The following is a 27213-nucleotide window of genomic DNA, read 5'->3' on the forward strand; positions in this document are numbered from 1 at the left end:
GGCGGGTACCGCGCGCGGCGCCATGTTTGTTTACTAACGATTGTGAGTAGAAGCGCTAGACTTGGTAAGACGCTCGCGCAAGACTTGGTAACTGTAAACTAACCTAACCTAACGTAGGTAACGTTAGTTTACGGTTAGGAAGTCTTGCGCGGCTGGAGTGGACTTCGTTAAGTGTAACAGATCTAGCGAGACCTTTTTCGAATCGTTGGTAAAAACAAAGATGGCTACCGCTGGACTCCGGCCGTAAAATGTTATTTCTATTATTTTTCTTTAAGTGTTTTTGTTCATTTTATACCTGTTTTGCAACGCACATTACTCCATTTAATAGTCTTCCCCACCCAAAACCCCGATTTCCCACACGTCCCCGCAGATCGTTCGGGAGATGTAGGCATAAGTGCATAACTTCAATATTTAATTACTTCAAAAGTACGCATTTACGACGGAAATGATGCACACCATCGTTCATATCACATTTCTCACCAGAAACACACAAGCCACATATCAAATTCTATGGTTGGGTGAAACTATAAATTGTCCTTTATTTCCTTTTTTGCCAAACCCTGTGGTAGGGGGAAGAATACTGCCACCAAGTGTTCCCACTGGAGTCATAAAAGGCGACAAAAATGGGACAGGGATAGGAATAGGCATCCTACTCACTGTAGCCCCAAAGGGGATATTCTTAAAATAAAAAACAAAGGCATAAGAAGGTCTGGGAGGAATTTTCCAACCAGAACTCTAAGTTTTGGGTTTCTGAATGTATGTGGATGTGATACAGATGAAAGTAAGAGGGAAGAGATAGGTAGTATGTTTGTGAGAAGAAATATGGATGTGTTGGCACTGAATGAAACTAAGTTAAAAGGGAGGGGCAAGTTTGAGTTTGGGAATTTTGTTGAAAGGGTGTCAGTAGTGAAGAGATGATGCAGGAGAGAAGGGGTGGCTATACTAGTACGTGAAAAGATATGTGTGGTGGAGTGGAAGGAGGTTTCTTCAAGGTTAATGTGGATGAAGGTGAAACTGGTATGGGAGATGTGGGATCTTGTAAGTGCATATGGACCTGATAATGAGAAGAGTGATAGATTTCCATTTTATTTCCTTGCAAACACAATTGAAACTAAGAGGAGCTCAATGGAAGCATACTTGTCGGGCTAACTCGAACCTAGCAGATATGTAATAAATGGACAGTGACTTAACCAGTTGCACTGTCCAGGTGGATATAAGTTCAGTGCAATTGGTTATTAAATCATTGTCTATCTTTTAGGTATTGGCTTGGGTCAAGTCCTCAGCCCAACACCTTAATTTCTAAACATTCCTTCTTTGAGCTCCATCTTGATCATATTTGCAAGGAATTAAAATGGAAAAAGTTTGTGGTTGATAAGGTGAAATTGTATGTACTGGGTACCATTCAGTGTGTGTTGTAATAAATATATAGATATGTAGATACATAGTTATTTTCTCTCTCTCTCTCTCTCTCTCTCTCTCTCTCCCTCCTATTTGGAGAATGTGTTCTCAAAGTTTGTCTTTGAAGTTCATGAACATTATATACGAGATATTACTCCTGATATGTTCTTCTAAATTTTAAGGTAGGTAAAGGTGGACAAACATGTTTACCCATTATGGCACATCCTCAAGTTTATGTTTCTAAGTTTGTGGTTACTTATCAGTTTCATCTTCATTTTCAATTTAATGATTGCATTTAGTTGTGTTGAAGAAGTAGTGAAACATTGCTGTGTTCATTTTCAACAACTTCTCTTTACTCTTGCCTGTGCTTCCTTTTGAAGCATGGAACCTCTTCCTCCTGACCTAATTTCCAGGCATGCATCCTTCTTTGTCAGTATAATAGTTTTATTTATTAATGTAATTTTATATTTTATTAATTTTATTTAATTTTGATATTTTTTGTATAAGCCTCCTTCTTGCTTATGTTGCACAGAACCTTACCTATTTTCTAGAACTAGGCTATTTCATACATTTCTTTTTTATCTAATCTTCACTTTACTAATCCTATAATCCTAAGGTGGGGTCTTTACGGTTGATCTCCACTGCTTTCATGTTTCTCCTTTCCACAGAAAATGGTTACTACCGTCCCAGAGGAAGACGGTACAACCACCGTAAGTGCCCAGGAAGTAGGGGTCGTGGAACAAGGGGTGGAGGTGGAGAAAATGTCATCTGAAGGGCGGAAGATTACTGAAGGGATCAGCACCTGGCAACAGATCCCATGAGATAGCTGGGATATGAAAATAAACTGCTGTCTCTGCCATATTTTAAAACTACATTCAGATGCATACTAATGAATCTTGGGATTATCAAGGGATAATAAACTGGAAACACGGAATTGTATACAGTCCACTGAACCCTTGATAACTCTGCACATAGAGGACTGGCCTCATCTAATTATTCAAATTTCTGAGTAATGCAAGTTTGTACACACACACATGACAGTCGAAATGAAAGCAAAGTTTGGAACTCCAGGAAAACTTGAAATTTCATGGCTCTCAACGATGAGGGAGTACCTTTGTTGTATTAGTAGGGAAGGGGAAAGCTCGTGGTGTAGTGGGAAGGTGAAGAAAAAGGAGAAAGATAGGGATTACTGAGGAAAATGGAAGGAAATTAAGAAGGGAACGAACGGGCACCGGAAGTCAGAAGGAATGTCAACAAGAGGGTCGCAGATGATAGAGGTGAAGTTGAAGATGTTAGTAAAAATGTGAAAATTAGAAATATAGATAAGAGCAGTGCAATGGAAGGTGAAGGTAATTATTAATTATTTTAATGGATTTAATGGGGGAAGACATGAGAACCCCCCCCCCCCCCCCCGATTAGCAAGTCTAGAGGAAAAACTAAGAGAACATGAACAAACAGTGGGAGGTTAGGTTCAGTCAGCTTACATGGATTACACAAAGAGTTGATAAATTGGAAGAACTAAAGAAGGAGAACCAAAACCTAAGTAAAGAAATAGAAGAATTAAAAAGACAGTTAAAAGAAATAAAGGATGAGAATGAGGAATTAAAGAATAATGATAAAGAGAATATAAAGATTCCATGGTAAAAGAGGTACAGGATTGGAGAAAAGTCCAAGAGAACAACAAAATTGAATTAAGAGATACAGTAAACCAACAGATGAAAGAACAAACTAAGGACACATTTTGAAAGTGATGAGGGAGAAGGAGAATATTGTAAGAGACTTAGTGGATAAAAAGAAATGTATGATTATATTAGGGATGGAAGAGAAGCATAATCCAAATAGGACTACAAGAGTAAAAGAGAAAGAAAAAGTAAACAGTGTATTAGAAGTAGTTCAAGAAGATGAACAAGAAACAGGTAAAGAAATTGAAGAAATGTATAGACTAGGGAAATACAATACAGATAAGACCAGACTAATTAAGGTTAAATTCAAGTCACAAACGACAGCAGAGTATATCTTAGCAAAAACAGGGAAACTAGCAAAAAGGGATCTATATAAACAGGTATGGATAAAAAGAGATGAATAAAGAGGGAAAGGATGAGAAAACAAAAAGACTAGAAGCTAAGGAAAAAATGAGAAAAGAACAGAGTCAGACAAAGAGAAATTCTATTGGAGAGTAGTGGATATGAAAGTGAGGAAATGGTTCATAGCAGAGAAAAATGGAAGGGAAACAGAAAACATGATGGAAGTAGCAGAAAATTAAAAGCGTCTTGCACAAATATAGATGGCTTAATAACAGACTTGAATATACTGAATGAGTAGGGTACGCGTACCAATGGAGACGCACGCATACCAATGGAGATGCACTTGCCCTGTGCAGACGTATTTGACACAAAAAAACTACCTGGCGATGGTGAATAGATAGGAGCATAATTATGGGCTCAAAAAATAACTTAACTATCCCCTGTATGCAATGGGAAGCAGTTTCTGATGCACAAGTGTACATAAAGCCATGCACAAGCCACCTACAAAAAATGGAATCAAAATCTGTTAACAGTAAAAAAAAAAAAAAAAAACAGGTTTTCGTAACAAATTTTTAAAAAACAGTACTTTTTTTATTTCATCTGCAGTCACGTATCTATTTGGATTAGGAAGGTAAGACTATGTCACATTAAGAGGGGATAGTTAAGCAATTTTTTGAGCCCATAATTATGTTCCCATCTATTCACCATCGGCAGGTAGAATTTTTTTTGTGTCAAATGTGTCTGCATAGGGCAAGTGCGTCTCCATTGGTACGTGTACCCTACCTGAAGGAAAAAGAACCGGACATAATCGGAATTGTAGAGATAAAATTGAAAGGTCCACTACCACCCAACAGTGTACGACATGGTGCATATATTTATTGGATTAGAAACAGAGAGGTACAAGGCGGTGGAGTTATGTTCTTGACTAAGAAGGATATAAATGTGAGGAATGTCACATATGGAAAGAATAGTGTAGAGATGATTATGATGGAAATGGAGGACAGGGATGGGAAGAGCAGGAAGTTTGTAGTAAATTATGTGTCTCCTAAAATGGCTTTATGGGAAGAGAGAGAACACAAACATATGTTAGAAGACACAAGGATAACACTAAATAAGATGATGGAAGATGGAGGGAGAATAGTTATAATGGGTGACTTTAATTGTAAAGAAATCTGCTGGGAAGAGATGACAGTGAAGGGTGGTGATGACCTAAGGGGAAGTGTACTACTTGATATGATTATAGAACATACAATGACGCAATGGATACAAGAGAATACTAGGTATAGAAATGAGGAAGAACCATCGAGACTGGACCTAATAATCACATCAGAACCCAAAATAGTGGACAAGATTGAATATAAGACACCAATAAGTAAAAGTGATCATATATTTGTTGAACTGGGACTAAATGAGGAAAAATGCATGGAAAAAAACAAACAATATAGAAAGGGAAGATTGATGCATGACAAAAAAAAATGATAGAATAAGTGTTCTTTCAAAAAACAGACTGGGAAAGGATACACAAAGAGGAAACAACAGTAGAAGAGAAATCGAGTATTATGACAAAAATTTATAAAGGAGTGGAAAAGTATGTTCCAAGACAAAAACAAGAAAAAGGATATGTAAAGTGTTGGTACAACAAAAGACGTAGAGAGTTAAAAGACAAAAGAAGGTATTGCAAGAAATGAAGCCTGCCACCATTAATGTGAGCTGGAAGAAGTTGTGGCCTGAGGTATTTATGTCGATAAGGGATTTACACCTGCCGAAATCCAACACTCCGCAGTACAGAAAACTTTGCAGTTGACTGCTATTATTGGAGGTGACGGCTTTGCAGACATGACCATGGGAGACATCGACGAGTTATTAGATTGCCATTCCCAGCCGCTAACTAACACAGACCTTAAAGACTTGATGAAGTCGGCCAGCGAAGAAGAAAAGCGGCAAGAAATGGAAGAAGTTGTCAACCAAACTGGCTTGAATTTGGAATGGCTTGCCAAGCTCTGCAACCTGGCTAAAGAATTGAAAGAGGGGTCACAGGAGTGGGACAACGATATGGTTCATTCTGTGCAATTTTGTAACAAGGTCGATGAGGTCATGAATCCCTACAAGATGATCTTTCAACGGAAAAAGAAACAGCAGCAGCAACTTCCTATCACAATGTTTTTGCAGCCTTGCAAAAAAGAGCCAGTTCTTGCAGCTACTACTATGGTTGCATCTTTGGAAGAAGTGCAAGAGGTGTCCCAGGAAAGGGCACCACTATCTGAAGAGATGTAGAAACAATCATCAGCTGCTCAATTGAAGTCATCATTTCTACTGCACAGCAAATTCATCACTATCATTATTCAAATTTTACTTCAACTTCTTTTGTGTTGAGTACAGTAACAATCTTTATTTAATTTAATTTTAAATTATAAATGTTATTGCTTAATAGTTGGCCGTGTCATTGATAGAGTACTGTAATGGGTGGGTTGTTAACAGTACAGGGAGGGTTTTAAAAGTCCAAATACCCGTTAAATAGATACTGTAAATATGGTGTCCCTACTTTGCAGAAATTCAGTTATCGCAGCCGATTTTGGAACCAATCTACTACGATAAATGAGGGATCACTGTATACTAATATATACTCAAAATTAGGCTTATTTAGAAAATATAAGGACATGTTAACAAATTATCATATTTTCTGTTCAATACTTAATAGTTAACTAACGTTAAGTCTAAAACACATAGAACATTCACTATGTTTACAAAAATAAGCTGGCAACAGTAGTTGCCAGGCACCTCCAGAAAGTAAGCTAGAACTCTATCCTTGTGCTGTCATAGCTCAAAGCTGAGCCCGAAACTTAAAGGAACTGTGTGATGCTATGGAGATTTTAAATTCATATTTGCCCCAAATCCATGGCTTAGAACCAACACAGGCACTGTCATAATATTGCATTCAAGCTTAGTGACATTATGCAAAGGAGCATGGCAATAGGGCAGCAAAATGGTATTTTGGGCCACCACCAAATAAAAATGTTATACAAATTTTGAGAAAATAAGAGATGCATCTGAAATATGCCAAATAAAGTAAACAAGTGCCCACCAGTCAAAGGCATAAATCCGCACCCACCCATTTCATCCCTACATTCCACTTTCATTTACCACCCCTCCCTCCTTGTTTTGGCTCCTCCTGAATGAAGGGTCATCCCTACATCTCTCCCACTGCCCTGAGTCAGAATGAATGATGTAAACACAATCTATCAAGATGCTGGCCAAGTAGGTTAGGGCATCATTACTTGCAGGGGAGGTCAAGGGGATGGTGGTTCAAACTGTGCTACTGACAAAATTGAACCAAGGGTATGGTTCATTAAATTCCATGCGGCAAAGTCCTCTGTAGGGGGTACCATCATAGCCTCCAGATAGGGGGAGTTTGTGACTTTAAACTATATCATCATAGAAAAAAAAAGTACTAGAGGTATAACTTGTGTTAATAATTGCTTCTTCATGGTTTTTGAGAATGTCACATAAAGGCAAGGTTATAATTTTTATACGTTTTGTTTGTGATATACGCATATTTTTTACTTAAATATTACATGCCAAAATCTGGGTGCATCCAGTAAGTTGGCAAATACAGTAGATAAGAAAATCACAATAGTAAACAAATGGAGAGAAAATGGGAAAATCCATCCAATGTGATTGATGGAAAAAAATGTGGAGAACAGTGAAACCCATCAAAATATTGAAATTATATTCATCTGTCCACCCAACCATAATACAGTTGGTGCAACTCAGGTTAAAATACCATCACAAAAACAGCAATACAAATTCAATAGATATTTTTCCAAAACATACTTCAAGCCCACAAGACCAGAAAATAGGAACAACTAGAAAATATGAAAAACCAAACCAGACTAGCCACCACCCCTTTCACCAGTATATAGAAATGGTCATAAAAATATTGATGAACTCATTAGTAGACCAGTCTCACCAGTGACCACAATATTCAAAGTAATGGGGGGAAATAACCCCTCTTGCTTTCCATCCAAGGACATGTGAACATGTGCAAGGATGCTGTTCAGAGACTGCACTGACCCGTCTCAGAACAGGCCACGTTTGCCTCACACATGGTTCCCTCATGTCCTGGGAAACAACCGTTCTGACTGCTTAGTTCCCCTAACAGTATGACACTTCTACTAAAGTGTCCCAGTCTAATGAACCTGCAAGAGTGACTCTTCTGTTATTGTGGTGAGGATGAAATGTTCTGCATTTTGCAGGTACTTGAAAAGGAGGCCCTTTTCTTAGGACATGAGATGCTCGTGTTCATAGAGAAGGCTGGCCTTTTAAAGATATCAAAGCTCCACCTTTGAATGTTTTTTTCCAATTATCTTAGTAGCTTGTTCCATACCCTATTTGCATGCTAATATTTTAGGTACATTTTAATTATTTTTACCATACCAAAATGGTATTTGTAATTTACATGATTTGGCCTACCATCTTTGCTGCCTTTAAAACTTTGTAGGAGTGCCATATGACGAAGATGTTGTAGCGCCATAAACAACAAACCAATTAATCATATCCAAAGTAATGAAAAGGCTGTTAACATCAAGAATCAAGTCCAAAATTCCTAACTCCCAACCAACATAGATTCAAGGAAGGTCACTTGCCAGCACACTACCCACAAATATCACACAAGTGCTGGAAAGATTCATTAAAAAAGCCCAACCAGAAAGAACAGTTATGGTAGCTATAGATATAAACAAGACTTTTGACATTGTGCCTAGATATGTACTAAGTAAAAAGATCATTGGGACAGATAAAACAATGACAAGAAGTGGTTTACCAGCTTCATGGCAGAAAGACAATGCAGAGTAGCGCAAAATGAAATTGTTGATATGCATTGTAAAATCAGAGCATCACTGTTTTAACAGATTAGATCTATAACATTGCAGTTAGGTTTTCTGGGCTACCCTGCCATGTGCATTTAATAGGAAAAAAGTAAGAAAATAAAACATGGTGAAATAATAGAGATGTGCATGGTCAAAGCAGGCAGTGGAGGTGGAGTGACAATGAGTAAATGAATGTTGGAAAAGAGATATTGTGTCATGTATTGTGTAGGTAGGTGGAATAGAGCACAATGAGGTACCAAATGTTATTATGGAGATATACAGTAAGATGTAACATACTGAAAGTTTTCTTATATGAAATATGTACTGTATGTTCCAAATATGTGGGTAATTATTGAATCGGAACAATAGGTTTGGTGAAATGTGAATGGGTGAACTAGAAAAGACTATGTTCTCTTATGGATGATATAAGAATGATGTAGTTGGTTCAGTTTGGGTCTAGTTTTACCTCTGATTAATTATGTTTATATATGAGGTAATATTTACTTGTACTTATATAATTGTATAAGTAAGATTATTTATGAATTATACTAATGTAAAATATCTTGTCCCCTAGCAGATGATGTCGATGACCATGCAGCAAATTCACGCACAAATAGCGGAGTGGGTGAGGGTGGTGGCAGCAGTATTTTTGCCAAGATTGTCTTCCTAATACTCTTGGTATCACTTGGTATTGTCCTTGGCCTCATTATGGTTGAACTACGTGGCAAGCATGGCCGTGAGTATCGCATTGTTTATACACATTTCTAGGCATATTCTTGAGCTAGTTATAAGTAAAAGCAACTTTCCAAATTATATAAAAATTATATTGGTACAGGTAGTGCAATCTGTAAAAACTAGTAATTCTGCAATATAACTTGCATCCTTTTGCTGCACAGTTCTTCCTGATGAATCTGAACCTTTAGCACCAGTGGCAGAACCTGTGGTTGATGTAGATGAGGCACCACCTTCTGTAGAAGCTCCAGTAGTAGTAAGTTGTGCAAACCACACTTAGCAGTATGTAGCTACATAAATATTAAGATCCAGCACTGTCACTAGGTCAGGATTATTTCAACCAGCATTTGACCCAGTTGCTTACATATTTGTCAAAACTATCCATTTATATAGGATTTGTATCTTAATTGAATAATTGTATAGAAACATGATTAATGAACTGCTATAATGGTATTGCAGAGTATAGAAGAAGAGGCAATTGAAACTGATCCTTTTGAAATACCAGAAGAACCAGCACCAGTAGATGTAGATAGCTTAGAAGAAGCTGTGGAAGCAGAAGAAGTATTTGAAGAACCAGATATTGCTGTTGAGCCAGAAGCAGTAGAAGAGCTTGAGCCTGAAGTGGGTAAAGAAGTTGAAGAAACAGGTGATCAAGAACAAGCTGACCTTGAAATAGAAGCAGTTGAAGTGGATGTTGCTGAAGATGTTTCAGGCACTCCAGATCTGGAAGCTGAAGAGCCTGAAACAGTAGTAGTTGATGAACCAGTAATTGAAGAACCTGTAGTGGTTGAAGTGGATGAAGTTCCAGAGGTTTCTGCTGAAGAATCTGAACTTGTTCTTGAAGAAGTGGTAAGTCAAGATGTCATAGAAGAGCCTGTAACAGCTGAAGAAGTAGCTGTAGAAGAACTTGCAGCAGTAGAGGAATCTGCACCAGTTGAAGAGGCAGCACCAGTTGAAGAGGCAGCACCAATTGAAGAGGCAGCACCAATTGAAGAGGCAGCACCAGTTGAAGAGGCAGCACCAGTTGAAGAGGCGGCACCAGTTGAAGAGGCAGCACCAGTTGAAGAACCAGTAACAGTTGAGGAGCCTACATCTGTTGAAGAACCTTTACCAATTGAAGATTCTGTACCAGTTGAAGAGTCTGTACCAGTTGAAGAGCCTGTAACAATTGAAGAGCCTGCACCAGTTGAAGAGCCTGCACCAGTTGAAGAGCCTGCACCCGTTGAAGAGGCTGTACCAGTTGAAGAACCTGCACAACTTGAAGAGCCTGTACTAGTTGAAGAGCCTGCACCAGTTGAAGAACCTGTACTAGTTGAAGAGCCTGTACCAATTGATGATCCTGCACCAGTTGAAGAGCCTGCACCAGTTGAAGAGCCTGCTCCAGTTGAGTCTGTTATTATTGAAGATGCTGCATCAATTGAGGAACAAGTATCAGTTCAGGATACAGTTGTTGCTGAAGAAGCAGTTCAAATAGAAGAAATAGCAGTTGAAGAACCAGAATTGAATATATCAGAAGGTTCAGAAGGCAAAGATGATAGTGCCGAAGTTGAAGGTGGTATTGACATGGAAGTGAATGATGAAGCAGAGAGTGTCACCAAGGAAGAAGCAGCAGAGGAGGTGGGTGAGATTGATGAAATTGAGGCACTGTATATCAAGGTGGAGGCAATTGCAGATGATGTGCTGCAGTTGGATCCTGAAAATATAATGGTGTCTCAGCTGACACCTCACTTAGAAAAGGTGGCTGAGTCCATTAGCTTAGGAAAAACTGAAGGACTTCTTAAAACATTACAACATATTCACACAATTTTGGAGGATACAAAGGGAAGGGCTTTGGATGCTAAAAAAGCTGAGGAGGTAAGTCACAGTCAGCACATAGAAACCTGAAACTTTTCGGACTAATATTGAAAATTAAGAGGATACTAACAGATTGTACAGTATACTAACACTATTATATGAAGATAATTATGCTTATGAAAATTCCAAATAATGTTAACAGAAAAGTGTTCATTTCTCCAAAAACTAATACCTTTGAGAAGAAATCCATATAAGGAAATAACGTAAGTAAATATGCAGCAGTTCCAATGATCCTGTATTTATTTTGGATACTCCAAGGATTGAAAATGTATGTATTTACCTAGTTGTATTATACAGAAAGGGGAGCTAAGCTGTATCTCACAACATCTAGTTTGGTCTTAAATTTTTGTATGGTGTGTGTTTATATATATATATATATATATATATATATATATATATATATATATATATATATATACACACACACACACATATATATATATATATATACACACACACACACATATATATATATATATATACACACACACACACATATATATATATATATACACACACACACACATATATATATATATAGATACACACACATATATATATATATATATACACACACACACACATATATATATATATATACACACACATATATATATATATATAATACACACACACACTCATATATATATATATATATATATATATATATATATATATATATATATGTGTGTGTGTGTATTATATATATATATATATATATATATATATATATATATATATATATATATATATATATAGTAGAACCTCAGATAATGAATTTACTCCATTCTGTGATTCCATTCTTCTGATGAAATGCTCACTATCCAAAATAATTATGGCAAACATGCCAAAGTAATACCAAGCTGGTGGGATTGTGTGTACAGGCATAAGCAAATGTTCATACCCCAAAATATCATTTGTTAATGGACAATACACCACCCCCCCCCCCCCCCACACACACACATGGATTTTGGGATACTCGGAAAATTCTCTCAAAAAGCGAGTTGGGAAACTTCTGTAATGAAGAAATGCAGGTGGAAGAGAAATGGATAATATTAAAAGAAATCCATAATGAAGGAGTGGATAAATACGTACCAAAACTAAAAGAGGAAAAGGTGTACATTAAGTGCTGGTATAACTAAAAATGTAGTGAGGCAAAAGATAAAAGAGACAAAGCTTAGAAAAGATGGAAAATAAAAAAAAACTAGAAAGTGGCAAATATATATCAAACTAAGAAATGAATACATAAAAATATGCAGGGAAGAAAAACGAAATTATGAAAGACATAATAGACAAATTAAAGATCAACCTAAATTATTCTATAGATATGTAAATGGTAAACTAAAATGTAAACAGGAAATGCTAAAGCTATGTCAAGGGAACATAGAATATACAGAAAATATAGAAATTGCTGAAATTATGAACAAATATTTCAAATCTGTATTCACATAGAAAACATACACAATTGGGATGAAGGGGAGAAAGATACCCCCAATGAGAGAAATAATTGTGACAGAAAGAAATAAGGGATCAAGTAATGAACCATGATGTCAGAAAATCACATTGCCCAGATGGAATTGCAAACTGGATACTAAAAGAATGCGTAGATGAACTAATGGACAAAATATATAAGATAATAGATTGCTCACTCAAGGAAAAGTACTGGAAGACTGGAAAAATGCCAATATCATGTCAATATATAAAGGGGAAGACAATGAAGACCCAACAAACTATAGACCTGTCTCCCTTACAAGTATAATAGCTAAAATTTGTGAGAACGTCATCAAAAGTAGATGGACTAAACATCTAGAGAGCAATATACTAAATCTGAGACAAAAATGGTTTTAAACAGAGAAGATCATGTGCCACAATTTTGATCTGTTTCTATTTAAGGTTAATAGATATAATGCAGGAAAGGAACAGATGGGCAAACTGTGCTTTCCTGGACTTACAAAAGGTGTTCGATAAAGTACCACACAAAAAACTGTTAAAACTCGAAACAACAGGAGGTATGCAAGGAAAACTATTGAAATAGATGGAAGAGTTCTTGCATGGGAGAAAAATGAGTGGTGCTCAGAGACAAAAAAAACTCTACTTGAGAAGAAATGATTAGCAAAGCCCCTACTGGCTCCAATAATGTTTACCATATATGTAAATGACACGGATGAAGGTGTAGAATGTTACATGAACTTCTTTGCAGACGACGCAAAACTACTTAAGAAATTACGGAAAAAGATTGTGAATCACAAGATACAAAGATGGGTCACCACGAGCATAGCTCCCCTTCCCGTAGAATTCAGCTAGGTAAATACAACTAGGTAAATACACGCACACACACTCTCACATGCACACACTGTTTTTATTATGTGTGTTCTTTGGCTGCTAGCATTTCAATTAATATGAAATTGGTTGGGAGATAGCTAAATGTATCTAAGTAGGGAAAATTCAGTTTATTGAAGAAAATTGGGAAGTAGAGAATTTTTGTGAATTATATATTTTTCTTTATATGTATATATTTTTTAGAACAGTTGTAAAGGAAAATGGATTTGTCACATGAAACAATAAGCACTTTTTTCTACCTCTATTTAAGTACTGTATCTGGCTGCTTATGGTGTGCATGACAATGCTGATGTATGAACCTTTAATAATTTCTGTACTGTCCAGCTTAACCTAAATGAAATGCTTTATTTATTTGTTTTTTTTTATATATAGGTTGTTAAAATTTATGCATGTTTTCATAAATACTGCATGGAATTGTCTGCACATGTTAATAAACATGATAAATGCACTAACTTTTTAAGTTGCCTAAATTTCTTAGCTGTAATTCTCTGATTTTACATGTAGATACATGGGTGTAGCATGGTATGCACAAATATAACTCCTTTAATCACACAGACTACCAAAATTGTTGAATGACAGCACTTTGCAAGCATGTGTACAAGGGATATTCTCTTGAGTCTACCTTTTGTTGGGTGAAAATATCTTCATGTTGTGTGCATTGTGTAGCAGAACAAATGGATGTTATTTTGAAGGTGGTGGGCACAACTATATAAATAGAAAGAATGGCAGTGGTAGCTGAAGGGTCTTGGAGTCTTTTGTGTATACAGTTTTGTCAAGGCCATTCTGATGGAGAACTTGGATTTTGTAGTCAACTACAGGTTATTGGTAAGTAACTGCAGGTAGGATAATTGATTTGGAATCATTGAATTTTATAGAAAATGTAGTTCTATTCTTATGACTTTCCTTTTTATTGCTTCCACCTTGTATGTTCAGAAACCGAATATTGCATATACTGGATACTTGGAGAAGGAAGTTAGTGTTTTCAGTATTTTGATAATTCACATGTACACTATGTACTGAGAGAAAGAAGGCTGCATTAATAGGTTTGAAAGTGGCAATAGATGGAAAAGATCATAGATATAATGCAGGAAAGGAACAGATGCAGTGGATTGTGTCCACCCCAGAGCAAAGGTACGGAGTGAAGATTTCAAAAAGATCTTAGACATAGGAACACAGTTAAATAAAACAGTGGAAAGGAGTAACGAAGTGGTTCTATTAGATGACTTCAGCTGTGGAGAAGTAAACTGGGAAGACTGGGAAACAGGGAGAAATGTAGCATAATGGTGTAATACCCTGCTAAATATAGCATTGGACACACCAGCTAGATTGAATGTACTACTGATTAAAGAACCAGATAGAAAGGTATAATGTAGTAGCACATTTGTAAAATGGGACTTTTTGACCCACTGTCGAAGAATGAGATAAGATGTACAGATACGTAGTGTGGAGTGTGAGAATATATATAGCTAAGAGGGGTACATTTAGGGACAGGGAAAAAGGGGGAGATTCAGGTTATATGTCCTTGATGAGGTCTGGGCAAAGGTTGACTGATGGTGAGGTCAAGTCCGGCTGCTTTTCAGATGGATTTCTTTGCAGCCATCCAAGTTATGCAGTCTGGGGACCACTGACCTTTGGAGATATTAAAGTTAGGTACATTTTTGATTAGGGAGGATTCAATAATTTTTCTTCGAAAGCTGCAGTGGGATTTGTGGACTGGGATAATGCTGCCATTGTCTACAAATCCCACTGCAACTTTTGAAGAAAATTTATTGAATCCTCCCTGATTAAAAATATACCTAACTTTAGTACCTCCAAAGGTCAGTGGTCCCCAGACTGCATAACTTGGATGGCTGCAAAGAAATCCATCTCAAAAGAAGCCAGACTTGACCTCACCATCAGTCAACCTTCGCCCCAACCTCATCTAAGACATATAACCTGAGTCCCCCTTTTCCGTCCCCAAATGTACCCCTCTTAGCCACATATATTCTCACACTCCACACTATATATCATTCTGCTGAAAGGGACCACAGATGGTGGTTGAAATATACAGATTTTCTGTCCATCTTATCTCATTCTCTGACAGTGGGTCAAAAAGTCTCAAAGAACCAGATATTACAGATTCCTTGAATAACTGAGGCCCCCATTGGGAAAAGTGACCATGTGGTGTTGAAGTGACACTTGACTGTGGGGAATCCAGGACTTATGAAAAGCAAACTTTATTATAATGAGAAAAATTTCAAGGAAATTAACCAGACTTCTAAGAGATATTTGAAACTGTGTGTACAACTAGGAAATGGAAAAATATGTACTGAAACTGAAAGGGAAGAAAAGATAAAAGAAAAGATTGGTTTAACCTCTTCCATATGGTGATACCTATGTAGGTGTCATGAGGCACGAATGGGCATACAAGGATGCTGATGTCAGCATCTTGATTATATTTATTTTGTAGTTGTAGCTGAGTGACCCACAAATTCTGTGAACTGGCTTGATCATATTATCTGTGTTTATTATTACTTGGTGAAAGAGAATGAGTAATACAGCAGTGACTTTATATTCTATAACGTGAGTATGTGGTACATCAATCATCATACCTCAGGCTGATGCTGTGCATGAGAATTTGACTCATATTGAAGAGGTTAACCAAAAATGTGTATGTAAAAATGGAGAGATAAAGCATGGGAAACATGGAGAAAGAGAGGAACTACAAGATGAAGGGAAGAGCACAAGACATCCAGGAATGAGTACACAAAAATAAGAAGAGAGGATGAAAAGAATTTTTAAGAAAAGTGTAATGGACAGTTATAAACCTAAACTATTCCACTAATTCGTGAATAGTTGGTTGAAGCACAGGAAAGGAATCCCTGAGTTAAAAGTGCGTGGAATAGTGTATGGAAATAGTAAACTACAAGCAGAAATATTGAACAGTAATTTCCAGTTTGTTTATCAAGAAGTTACTTTGAGGGAAATGAGGTAGTTTGTAGAAGCTCTTCCCTTGGCACCTCTATAACCTTGGTACATGTACCGTATTTTTTGGACCATAAGGCGCTTCGTATCATAAGGCGCACCCGTAATTTGCTATTCCCCGTCCTTACATAAGGCGCACCTGGTCTCGTCATCGGGTAATCGTGCATATGTGAGTGCTTTCAGAACTGAACATTTTCGTTGTTGAATGAGAAAAATCGGTTGGGATTTAGCAAAATTACAAAAGTAAATGATATTTTTTTTTTATTTTGGTCAGTGAAATCAGACCACCTCCATGGATGGTCTGCCCTGCCAATACCCCTAAAAACAACATAAACATGTTACGGGAATTGTGGGGAATAAAACCAACATTAGCAGTTTTATTCCCGGAATTTTCTATTCACTTAAAAACACAAGATTGATTACAAATGATGGTAAATTCTTAGTTTCGACCATGGGCACAATATAGCAATAGAAAATTAATTATTAATTTTGTAAATCATAATGTATCAACGTAATATGCAATTTTGTGAGCGGAAATAAAAAAACAAAAGGTACTAAAACAGATTTCGTAAGTAACGAAGTCATGTAGGACGAATGGTACGCCATGCTTGTTATGATAGATGCCAAAGAAGCATCCTCAGTATTCTTCTCTTCAATTGAAATATAGACAACAAAAATCTTCTAAAAAATAACTGCTAGCCTGTATGTCAATAGCCTAGCTCTGTTTTGCATCAGAATCCACCCTGCTCATACCAACCATCTTCTCCAGAATTCTGTAACCCAGATGTATTGGGTAGAAGGCCATGAATTTCTTTTTTCCACCTCCAAGTTAGTCACTATATTCTTCTGTAAACAATGTTGGTGCATAGCTGTGCCATTAATACAACTAAGAAACTCTATCCTCCCAGTGGTAGAACAGATTAGATTTCTGGGGCGAATTTTCAACAACAGGCTTACCTGGACTCCCCACATCAAACAATTAAAAAACATCCTGCCTCTGAGCCTTCGATCTGAAACTACTATTCCACTCAAAATGTGGAATAGATGGACAATCACTCAAGAACTTACACCATGCTCTTGTACATAGCAAACTTGACTACAGATGTCAAACTTGCTCTGCTACACCCATGGCCCTCAGAATGGTAGAACTTGTACACTTTCTTGGCCTATGCCTTAGCACAGGTAACCTTCACAGTACATCAAGGGCAAGGGCATTTATACCAACTCAGTTTCACACACCATTATAATCTTATTCATCAAGAATTCAACAAATGTCCATATAGTACCCATACGTATTGGAGAAAAAATGTATGTGTGTCTTAACTACACTGGAAATTGCCAACAAAATCCTTCCCACAACAATGCTGAACCAAGCCCCCAGACTACTTCATTCAATATATTCCTGTGTCACCTTAGCCACCTTAGCAAAAGATCAAGTACTAATTGAAGCCATCTGACAAGAATTTCCCTCCCACTTATCTGTCCATTCAACAACTAGGAGTTTGTGCATTTGTGGCTCCCACTTTAACCATGGTGTGTGTTATGTACCAAAATCCTCAAGTGAAACAATATTTGATCTCATCCACCAACACTTCAGTCTTCATTATTGAACTCTGTGCCATACTCACTAGCTTATATATTATCTATAACTTTCCCCTTCCCCTGCGTCCTATATAATCACATCTGTTGTTGTTGTTGTCGTTCCCTAGACTGTCTGTCCGAGCAGTCCCGTCTCCCCAAGGAATGCCACTGCCGAAACTGGGTTTTCCCACAAATCCTTTATAGAGTGTATGTTGTGTTGTTTGCATGCATGATTGTATATAATGCAGTCTTCCATTATGTGTTGTATGGTATGGGGTGAAGTGTTACATCCTGGGCAGCTGTTCACAATGCGGTCATCCAGCCACTTCTGGTAGCTTAGAAGTGCTAGGTGGTGGCCGCACCGCAGCCTGGCCAGGTGGACTCTGTCCTTTCGTGGGAGAGAGGATTCAGAAGGGTGGATATCAGGGGGTCTAGCATGCAGCAGTGTGTTGTCTTTCAGTGTGTTAATGGAGCGGTGAGTGATATGATTATGAATATGTTTCCGGAGGCTGGTATTTGGTGGTTGTGGAGGAAGAGAAGAGAGTATTTGTGCGTGATAAAGGTCTTTGGGTGTTGTTTTAATGTTTCTTGGTGTGTGTGGGTGTTCTGCTATGTAGTGTAGCGGGTGTGATGTGTTTGTGGTGGCTGCGGCAAGTGTTTGTGTGCCTCTCATGTCGAGGTGGTCCTTGACTTTGACGATTTTTGTTTCATGGTGTAAATGGTCTGTAGGTGTTGTATTTGTGCAGCCTGTAATTGTTTTTAGGGCTTTGTTTTGTATGATTTGAAGGGTGTTGTGGTGTGTCTCACTGAGATTAGGAGCCCATGCAGGACTCGCATAATTCATCACTGAGCGTATGCATTGTTTGTATATTGTTATATTAGTTTCTTTGTTTTGTCCAAATGTTGTTCCAGTGATTGACTTAAGTGCATTAAGTCTAGGTGTGCATCTGTTTTTTATGTTTGTGATGTGTTGTTTGAAAGACATGGATGTATCGTATGTTACACCAAGAATTTTTGGTGTGTTTGTGTGTGGTATTAGAGTGTTGTTGATGTAGAGATGAGGTATGTATTTGTGTTCTTTTGTCCAGTTGGTGAGAAGTGTTGCTGTAGATTTGGTTGGGGCTATTTTGAGTCTGTTTGTGATGAACCATGTATTGAGTGTATCAAGATATGGCTGGATTATTTCAGCAGCTTTGTCTGTGTTACGATGTGTGCATGTGATTGTTATGTCGTCTGCGTAGGAAGAGATTTGTATTTCTGAGGTGTCTGGTGTGGGTAAGTCATGCATGTATAGATTAAAGAGTGTGGGGGATAGAACTGAGCCCTGTGGTACCCCATTCTTAATGTTTCTGATGTGCGATGATTGGCCATTATATGACACGTAAGCATTCCTACCTGCCAGATAATTGGCCAGCCATCTTTTGGTGTTATTGTGCATGTCTGTGTTATATACTTTATTTGTTAGGATGTGGCGGGGGATAGCATCAAAAGCTTTACTAATGTCTAATGTAATAAGAAGTGTTCTGTGGTGGGGCCTATCTGAATTGATGCCATCTAAAATTCTTTGTGTGAGGTTTATCAGAAGAGTGTTTGTGGAGTGTAGTGGCCTAAAACCATGTTGTGAGTCAGCAAGGGGAATATGTGGATCATCAAGCCTTCTCTACCTGCTTCAAATCTGTAACCTTCTGCTGAGTGCCATCACATGTAGGCATCCACAATGATGAAGCCGAAAAGGCAGTTGAAAGATGCCTCCACTGCCAATAACAGACTGTTATCTAGTTCTTTAACCAGCAGTGCTAAACATTTGGCGAGGACACTGGGAACAACACTTAACAATTTCTAAGTCTAGATAAAAATATTCTAATAAAAAACGCTGTGGAAGTCGGGGACAGGTGGTATTACGGTGACACTTTGTCCTAAAAATATTCTTGAAAAAGCACTTGGGTAAGTCGGGGTCAGGTGGTATTCTTCACCTTCTTCGCGTTCCTCTTCTTCGCTTTCTTCTTCTTCCTTGCTTTCTTCTCGTTCTTCTTTGCGTTCTTCTTCCTCGCGTTCTTCGCATTCTTCTTCTTCGTGTTCTTTGCATTCTACTTAGTGTTCTTCTTCGCGTTCTTCTTCGTGCTGGGGATCCCGTGTTGGGGTTCCGCCCTGAGGCCGAGGCCGAGGCCGAAGAGGAAAACGAGGGATTAGAGAGTGGAAAGCTGTGGCCGTAGGCCGCTGTTTGCACAGCCAAGCTCCCGGCGAAGCTGAGGAGGGCGAAGCCCGTGGCTTGTACAGTCAAACCTCGAAAGCCCGGACTAATTGGGGGGAAGGGTGGTCCGGACATGCCAAACGTCCGGTCATCGAAAATATCGCCCTAACACCCGTAGATTTTCATAACGGTATATGTATAGGTAATGTATTAAATGGCATAGAAACACATAAGAATACTACTCTAACACTATAATAATAACAATACTGTAATGATAATGCTATAATACTAATAATTCTGTAATAACTGTAATAACTGTATGCGTGAGTAAATTTTGACGCAGCCCGAAGGGATTTCTCCCCGTCCTCTCCTTATATGCAAGGGGGGACGGAGAGGGGGGGGTCGCCGATTAAATGAAGCGGCCTTGCTGTGGATGTGCTGTGTCTTGCGACACTGCTTCTGACCCAGGGCGGTGGGCAGGGTGCAGGGATGACCCGTCATCCAGGAGGTGCTCACTCAGATGAGAGGGAGGGTGGGAGGGGTGTGGAGTGTATTTAGGGATGAAATGGGTGGGAGTGTTTTTATGCCTTTCCCTTTTTGGCTACCTCCCTTGGAAGGGGGAAAAAGCCTTGGTATATGTATGTATGTATGTATGCTAAATGTGAAGGAGGATAGGGAGGGAAAGATAGTTGCAGTGGGAAATGCTAAGAAAATGAGAGTGATGAGTGAGGAAAATGGAGGAGAAATAAGGAAGGATGAAGTGAAGGCAGTTGTTAAGATGATGAAAGCAGGTAAGGCACCTGGTCTGGATGGATGCCATGCAGAATGTTTAAAAAAAGGAGGTACAGTGATGGTGGACTGGCTGGTGAGGTTATTTAATATATGCTGGAGAGAGCGTAGAGTGCCGGAGGACTGGAGGAGTGCCTGTATAGTTCCACTTTACAAGGGAAAAGGTGACAATTGTGAATGTAGTAGTTTCAGAGGGATTAGCTTGTTAAGTGTAGTTGGGAAGGCTTATGGGAGGATCTTGATTGAGAGGATTAGGGGAGGAACAGTGTGGATTTAGGAAGGGTAGAGGTTGTGTAGATCAGATCTTTGTGGTAAGACAAATATGTGAGAAAGCTATAGGAAAGGTTAGACAGAAAGGCACTGTGGGAGGTTATGCAGATATATGGGATAGGATAGCTTTTGGGAGCTGTCAAGAGTTTTTATGAGAGTAGTAGAGCTTGTGTCAGGATTAGAAATGGAGAGAGTGAGTGGTTCGAGGTAAAGGTGGGACTTTGTCAAGGATGCATTATGTCGCCCTGGCTGTTCAACTTATACATGGATGGGGTAGTGCGAGAGGTAAATGCAAGGGTAGTGGGTCAGGGATTGGAGATGGTTAAAGAAAATGGAGAAAAGTGGGAGGTGAGCCAGCTGTTGTTTGCTGACGACACTGCGCTTGTGGCAGGATCAGAGGAGGGATTGAGGAAGTTGGTGACAGAGTTTGGGAGAGTATGTGATAGAAGAAAGCTAAAGATAAATGTGGGTAAAAGTAAGGTGATGAGATGTACAAGGGGTGAAAGTGGCAGTAGACTGGAAGTGAGTATTAAGGGAGAGCGACTGGAGGAAGTGTTTAGTTTTAGATACTTGGGTGCAAATGTGGCAGGAAAAGGTGGAGTGAAGGTGGAGGTAGAATGTAGATTGAGAGAGCGAGTAAATGGCTTGGTGGATTGAAGAGTGTAATGAGGAATAGACATTTGGGAATGGATGCTAAGAGGAGACTGTATGAAGGAGTGATTGTGCCAACAGCACTGTATGGGGCAGAAACATGGAACATAAGAGAGGAAGAGAGAAGGAGTTTGAATGTGTTTGAGATGAGGTGTCTGAGAAGTATGATGGGGGTTACTAGGCTAGATAGAGTGAGAAATGAGGAGGTGAGGAGGAGAATAGGGGTGGAAAGGGAGTTGGGAGATAGGGTTGATGAAAGAGTATTAGGATGGTTTGGACACATGGAAAGAATGAGTGAAGAAAGACTAGTAAAAGAGGTGTGGAAGGCAGATGTGGAGGGAGTGAACATGAGGGGACGCCCTAGGATGAGGTGGATGGATGGGATGAAGGGGGCTTTGGGGAAGTGGGGAATGTCTGTTGAGGAAGGACGGGAGAGGACAGAAGACAGGGGTGAATGGAGAACGGTTGTATATGGATGATGTGATGCATGAGGTAGAATGGGTGGGGGGATGGGGGGTGAGGTAGTATGTGTGAGCAAAATTTTTTACGCAGCCCGAAGGGATTTCTCCCCGTCTTCTCTTTTTATGCATGGGGGGACGGAGAGGGGGGGTTGCTGATTTAATGAAGCGGCCTTGCTGTGGATGTGCTGTGTCTTTCGACACTGCTTCTGACCCAGGGCAGTGGACAAGGTGCAGGGATGACCCGTCATCCAGGAGGTGCTAAGATAAGAGGGAGGGTGGAGGGGTGTGGAGTGTATTCAGGGATGGAATGGGTGGGAATGATTTTATGCCTTTTCCTTTTTGGCTACCTCCCTTGTAAGGGGGAAAAAGCCTTGGTATATGTATGTAGTTCTATGATTTTTAAACAAAAGTTTGAGTTTTTGAACGTTTTTAACAGCCCGCTATGATGGAGAAAAAAAATTCCTCATGTACTTGTGCAGTTGCCACATGCCGCTATTTTACTACGTTTTGGTACAAAATTCTATGAAACGGCAGCCCTGGTGGCGGCTTGACTGGGCCGGATTTGAGTACACGTGTACGGCCGTCGCTGCCACGTACCGGACAAATATGGAACTTTACTTGAAAAGTCCGGCCTTTGTTCATTTGGCCGGTCATACGAGGGTCCGGGCATTCGGGGTCCGGGCTTTCGAGGTTCGACTGTATTTGAAAACAATTCAACCCCATTTTCATTGATCTTGTTAAGATCAATGAAAGTGGCCTTTGAGTACATGGATGAAGAGATGGTAAAGAAAATACTAGATACACCGATAAGACCAAAATTGGAATATGCTGCATCTCTATGGACACCTGGTACCAAAAAAACATAAACTAGAAAGAATTCAAAGAGCAACGGTAAAGATGGCACCAACAATTTGCAATTTGACATACGAACAAAGCTTGGACAAACTAAATTTACCAATCCTAGAACAAAGAAGAGAGAGGTGATTTGATAACCATTTACAGAATTATGAAAGGGTTGGAAATTCTTGATAGGGATGACCTACTAAAATGAGACAGAAGAGCTACAAGAGGACACGAGAAGAAACTTAAGAAAGACAGTTACAGAAGAGATCTGAAAAAGAATAGCACTCCACATAGAGAAATAGATATCTGGAACAAACTGAAAGAGGAAACAGTGAGTGCTTAAACTATACATGACTTTAAGGAAAAAACTGGATGCAGAAAGATACAACAGTAGGTCACTACGAGTATAGCTCTCCTCCCGCAAGATACAACAAGGTAAAATACATCCATGGCTGTCTTCAATCAACATAACCAATGTTTTGAAGCAGCATTAGTACACCTAAGAAGAGGACATTCCCACTTCACATGTGGCCACCTCATGAGGATATGACCCTCCCATTTGCCAATATAAGGCTCCCTTCACAATATTGCATATGCTGCTAGACTGCCAAATTTACAAACACCCCACAGTTACCTACCATCATTTACCCCCACAAACAGCAGTGACAGCTCACCAAATTCTTTGGAACAAAACAACAGAATCTCTCATCTTTCCACAACTTCCTACAGAGGACAGAACTATACTCTCAACTTAATAAACTGACATTTGAAATATAAGAACTCAATAATGGAACAAGATTACCCACAAAGGTAAAAGTGCTGGTAAACTACAGTTTATGACAACAAATTATACAAACTAATTTGCAGGTGATACCAAAATCATGATGAAATTGGAAAGTACTGAGGATTGTAGATTGCTATAGGAAGATCTTGATCATGTTTATGAATGAGGCCAGGAGTGGAAGATGAATTTCAATACAAAGGTAAGATTTTTTAATTAGGTGAAAAAAAAATGAAAATGAGGATGAAGATGGGAGATGAACAGCAAAAGGAAATGTGAAAAGTGATATATATATCTAAGTCTAAATAGAAATATTCTTCTAAAAAATGCTGTGGAAGTCGGGGACAGGTGGTATTACGGTGACACTTTGTCCTAAAAATATTCTTGAAAAAGTGCTTGGGGAAGTCGGGGTCAGGTGGTATTCTTCTTCGCGTTCCTCTTCTTCGCGTTCCTCTTCTTCGCGTTCTTCTTCTTCGCGTTCCTCTTCTTCGCGTTCTTCTTCTTCGCGTTCCTCTTCTTCTTCGTGTTCCTCTTCTTCTTCGCGTTCCTCTTCTTCTTTGCGTTCCTCTTCTTCTTTGCGTTCCTCTTCTTCTTTGCGTTCCTCTTCTTCTTTGCATTCCTCTTCTTCTTCGCATTCCTCTTCTTCTTCGTGTTCTTCTTCCTCGCGTTCTTCTTCTTCCTCGCGTTCTTCTTTGCGCTCTTCTTCGTGTTCTACGCATTCTACTTCGCGTACTTCTTCCTCGCGTTCTTCTTCGCGTTCTTCTTCGTGCTGGGGATCCCGTGTTGGGGTTCTGCCCCGAGGCCAAAGGGGAAAACGAGGGATTAGAGCGCGGAACGGCCGCTGTTTGCGCAGCCAAGCCTCCGGCGAAACCGGAAAGGGCGAAGCTCGTGGCTTGTATATATATATATATATATATATATATATATATATATATATATATATATATATATATATATATATATATAGAATAGCTGGAGAGACTAATAAATTACTGCATGCAAAAGTGGCATTTCATTATATGGATGAGAACAAGATGAAATATATAATTGAAAGTCTGTCCCAGACTTAAAATGGAGCAGTGATGTGTTAACCACACCTGAAAAATGATGTAAGAAAAAAGGTAATTCACTTCACTGGGTGGCAACCAAGATGGTCCCAAGCCTGAATGATAACATGAGGTGCGAGTGGGTATATGAGGATGTCAACGTTGGAGTCTTGATTATAATTTGTAGTTGTAGCTGAGTGACCCCCGTATTCTGTGAACTGGCTTGATCATATTTTCTGTGGTTATTAATATTCAGAGTGAAAGAGAACGAGTAATAATGCTGTAACTTTATATTTTATTATGCGAGTATTGTGATGCATCATCAAATCATCATACATCAGGCAGCTGATGCAGCCCATGAGAATTTGCCTCGTATAGAGATTAAGTCAGAAAAGTATATAGAAAGAATGGACAGGGAACAAGTTATGGAACAAAAAATGAACAATAGGTCTTAGTGAAGAAAAAAAAAGAATAATGATAGATAAAATAAAAAGATAAAAATGTGCTTAAAAGATATTAAGAAGTACAGCTTTTCATGTAGGTACAGATTTCTAAGAATAGTTGAATGATGTGATTCAGGCCAACAACATAATTAAAGACTAAGTTTGATTAGTGGAAACAGAGATGTGACCATGAGCTCAGGTCCAGTCCTGTATAATGCAACTGGGTAAATACTACACTAAATGAAATACTAAAGAAAGAAGGAAATTTGGGAATTATGGGTGATTTTAACTCGAAAGAAATATGTTGAGAAGAAATGACTGTGAAAGGTGGAGAAGATCACTGGGGAAACATATTACTGGAAATGACCATTGATTACACAATGACACAATGGGTCAAGGTAAATACCAAATGTAGAAATAACGATGAACCCTCAAGATTGGATTTGATATTCACATCAGAACTCAAAATTACAGTAAAAGCCCTTGTATCCGGCACCAATGGTGCCGAAGACGTACCGGATACGAGAAAATGCTGGATACGGGAAGGGATATTAAAAAAAAATACATTTATTTATATTGTTCTTTTACTTATTAATAGATCTTAATTCGCTTTAATAATAAACACATCCACATGTCTATACAGGTAAACGTCGACTTACGATGGCATTAGGTTTCGATAGAGCCATCGTAAGACGATCTCATCGTAAGTCGATCCCCACTCTGTTCCGTGGTCACTGTACCTAGCCTACCTGTATATTCACCAGAGATATATATTGTAAATTCTATCAGTATAGAGTAAATCCAATCAATATACATCAGTTATAATCATCACAGCATTACCAGTTATCTAATTCATCATCTGATAATTTTACGACGGAGTTGTGAATGGCCGCGTTCAGTGTTGGTGGCTGAGAGGGTGCATTCACCTCTACACTCGAGTTTTCTTTCACTAAACTTTTTGTACCAACTTTCATAAAATGTATGATGTCTCTGCTTAGAATTTTTTCCTCTTTGTTTGTGCACTGTTCTGCTAATTTCACAAACACTGCTAGACCCTTCGCTGCATCCTTCCACGACACTTTCATCTCAGGGTCGTCTTCTTCACTATCTGCCTCTGTCGTTTTTGCGTGTTCATCGGGAAGTGATTGTAAAATTTCATCATCACTAAGTGAGAATGTTGCTGCTCAGTCACTGTCCATATCTACACACACTTGTATCGCTTCGTCACTAATGCAAAGTTTAGCGCGATAACCCATCTTTCAATTCTTTCACCACCGATTCTTTCTTGCCGATGGAAAACCCTCAAAAATTTTTATTCCCTTCCTGATCTTCAAACATTATTTGCGGATATGATTTTCTCTAACATCGCATTAGAGTTTGTTGTTTTTCATCCTCCCAAGCTAGCGATTCCATAAAAATAGCATCTTTAACATTAAGCCCACGTTGGAATTCGGAAATGCTACTGTCCTCAAAATAAACTAGTTTGCGCATAGAACTTTTCTGATAATTCTTTTTAAAGTTTTGAATCACTCCTTGATCCATGGGCTGGATCACACTTGTTACGTTCGGCGGTAAATACACAATAAAGCCCTGGTGGCGGCGAGAGCAACTACAACCATGCGCAGGGATTTTCGTGAAAAATATGCCGGTTATTTGAAGTGCCGGATACAAGAAGGCCGGATACCAGGGCTTTGACTGTATTAATAAAATTGAATATAAGACACCAATTGGATAAAAGGTATCACATACTACTAGAACTAGAATTAAATGAAGAAACAAATATAGAAATTAACGAAAAACACAGAAAAGGAATACTAATGTATAACAAAACAGATTTTGGGAAACAGAAAATTCTTTCAAGAAGCAAATTGGAAAAAAATTAATAATGAAGAAACAAAGGTGGAAGAGAAATGGACAATTTGGAAGGAAATCTATAATGAAAGAGTGGATAAGTATATACCAAGACAAAAACAGGAAAGG

At 38.7% G+C, this 27213-nt stretch overlaps 1 protein-coding gene across 11 annotated transcripts in view; it reads left to right on the top strand.

Annotated features, from left to right (window-relative positions):
- Positions 1-27213, top strand: part of LOC143026605 (uncharacterized) — a 111457-nt gene that overhangs the window by 42312 nt on the left and 41932 nt on the right. For 4 of the 11 annotated variants that reach the window (XR_012966510.1, XR_012966511.1, XM_076187289.1 and 1 more), the window contains 4 exons: positions 2067-2108; positions 8862-9023; positions 9184-9275; positions 9479-10873. Coding sequence is in view for 9 of the 11 variants with exons in the window: in XM_076187289.1 (XP_076043404.1) it covers positions 2067-2108; positions 8862-9023; positions 9184-9275; positions 9479-10873 (1691 nt within the window). In the remaining 2 variants the exon portion in view is untranslated. The remainder of the gene's footprint in view (positions 1-2066; positions 2109-8861; positions 9024-9183; positions 9276-9478; positions 10874-27213) is intronic. The other 7 variants (XM_076187290.1, XM_076187286.1, XM_076187292.1 and 4 more) reach the window with 4 other exon arrangements.

The sequence above is a fragment of the Oratosquilla oratoria genome, chromosome 6 (assembly GCF_046742065.1).
Source record: "Oratosquilla oratoria isolate Oo_2021 chromosome 6, ASM4674206v1, whole genome shotgun sequence".
Taxonomy (NCBI): Eukaryota; Metazoa; Arthropoda; class Malacostraca; order Stomatopoda; family Squillidae; genus Oratosquilla; species Oratosquilla oratoria.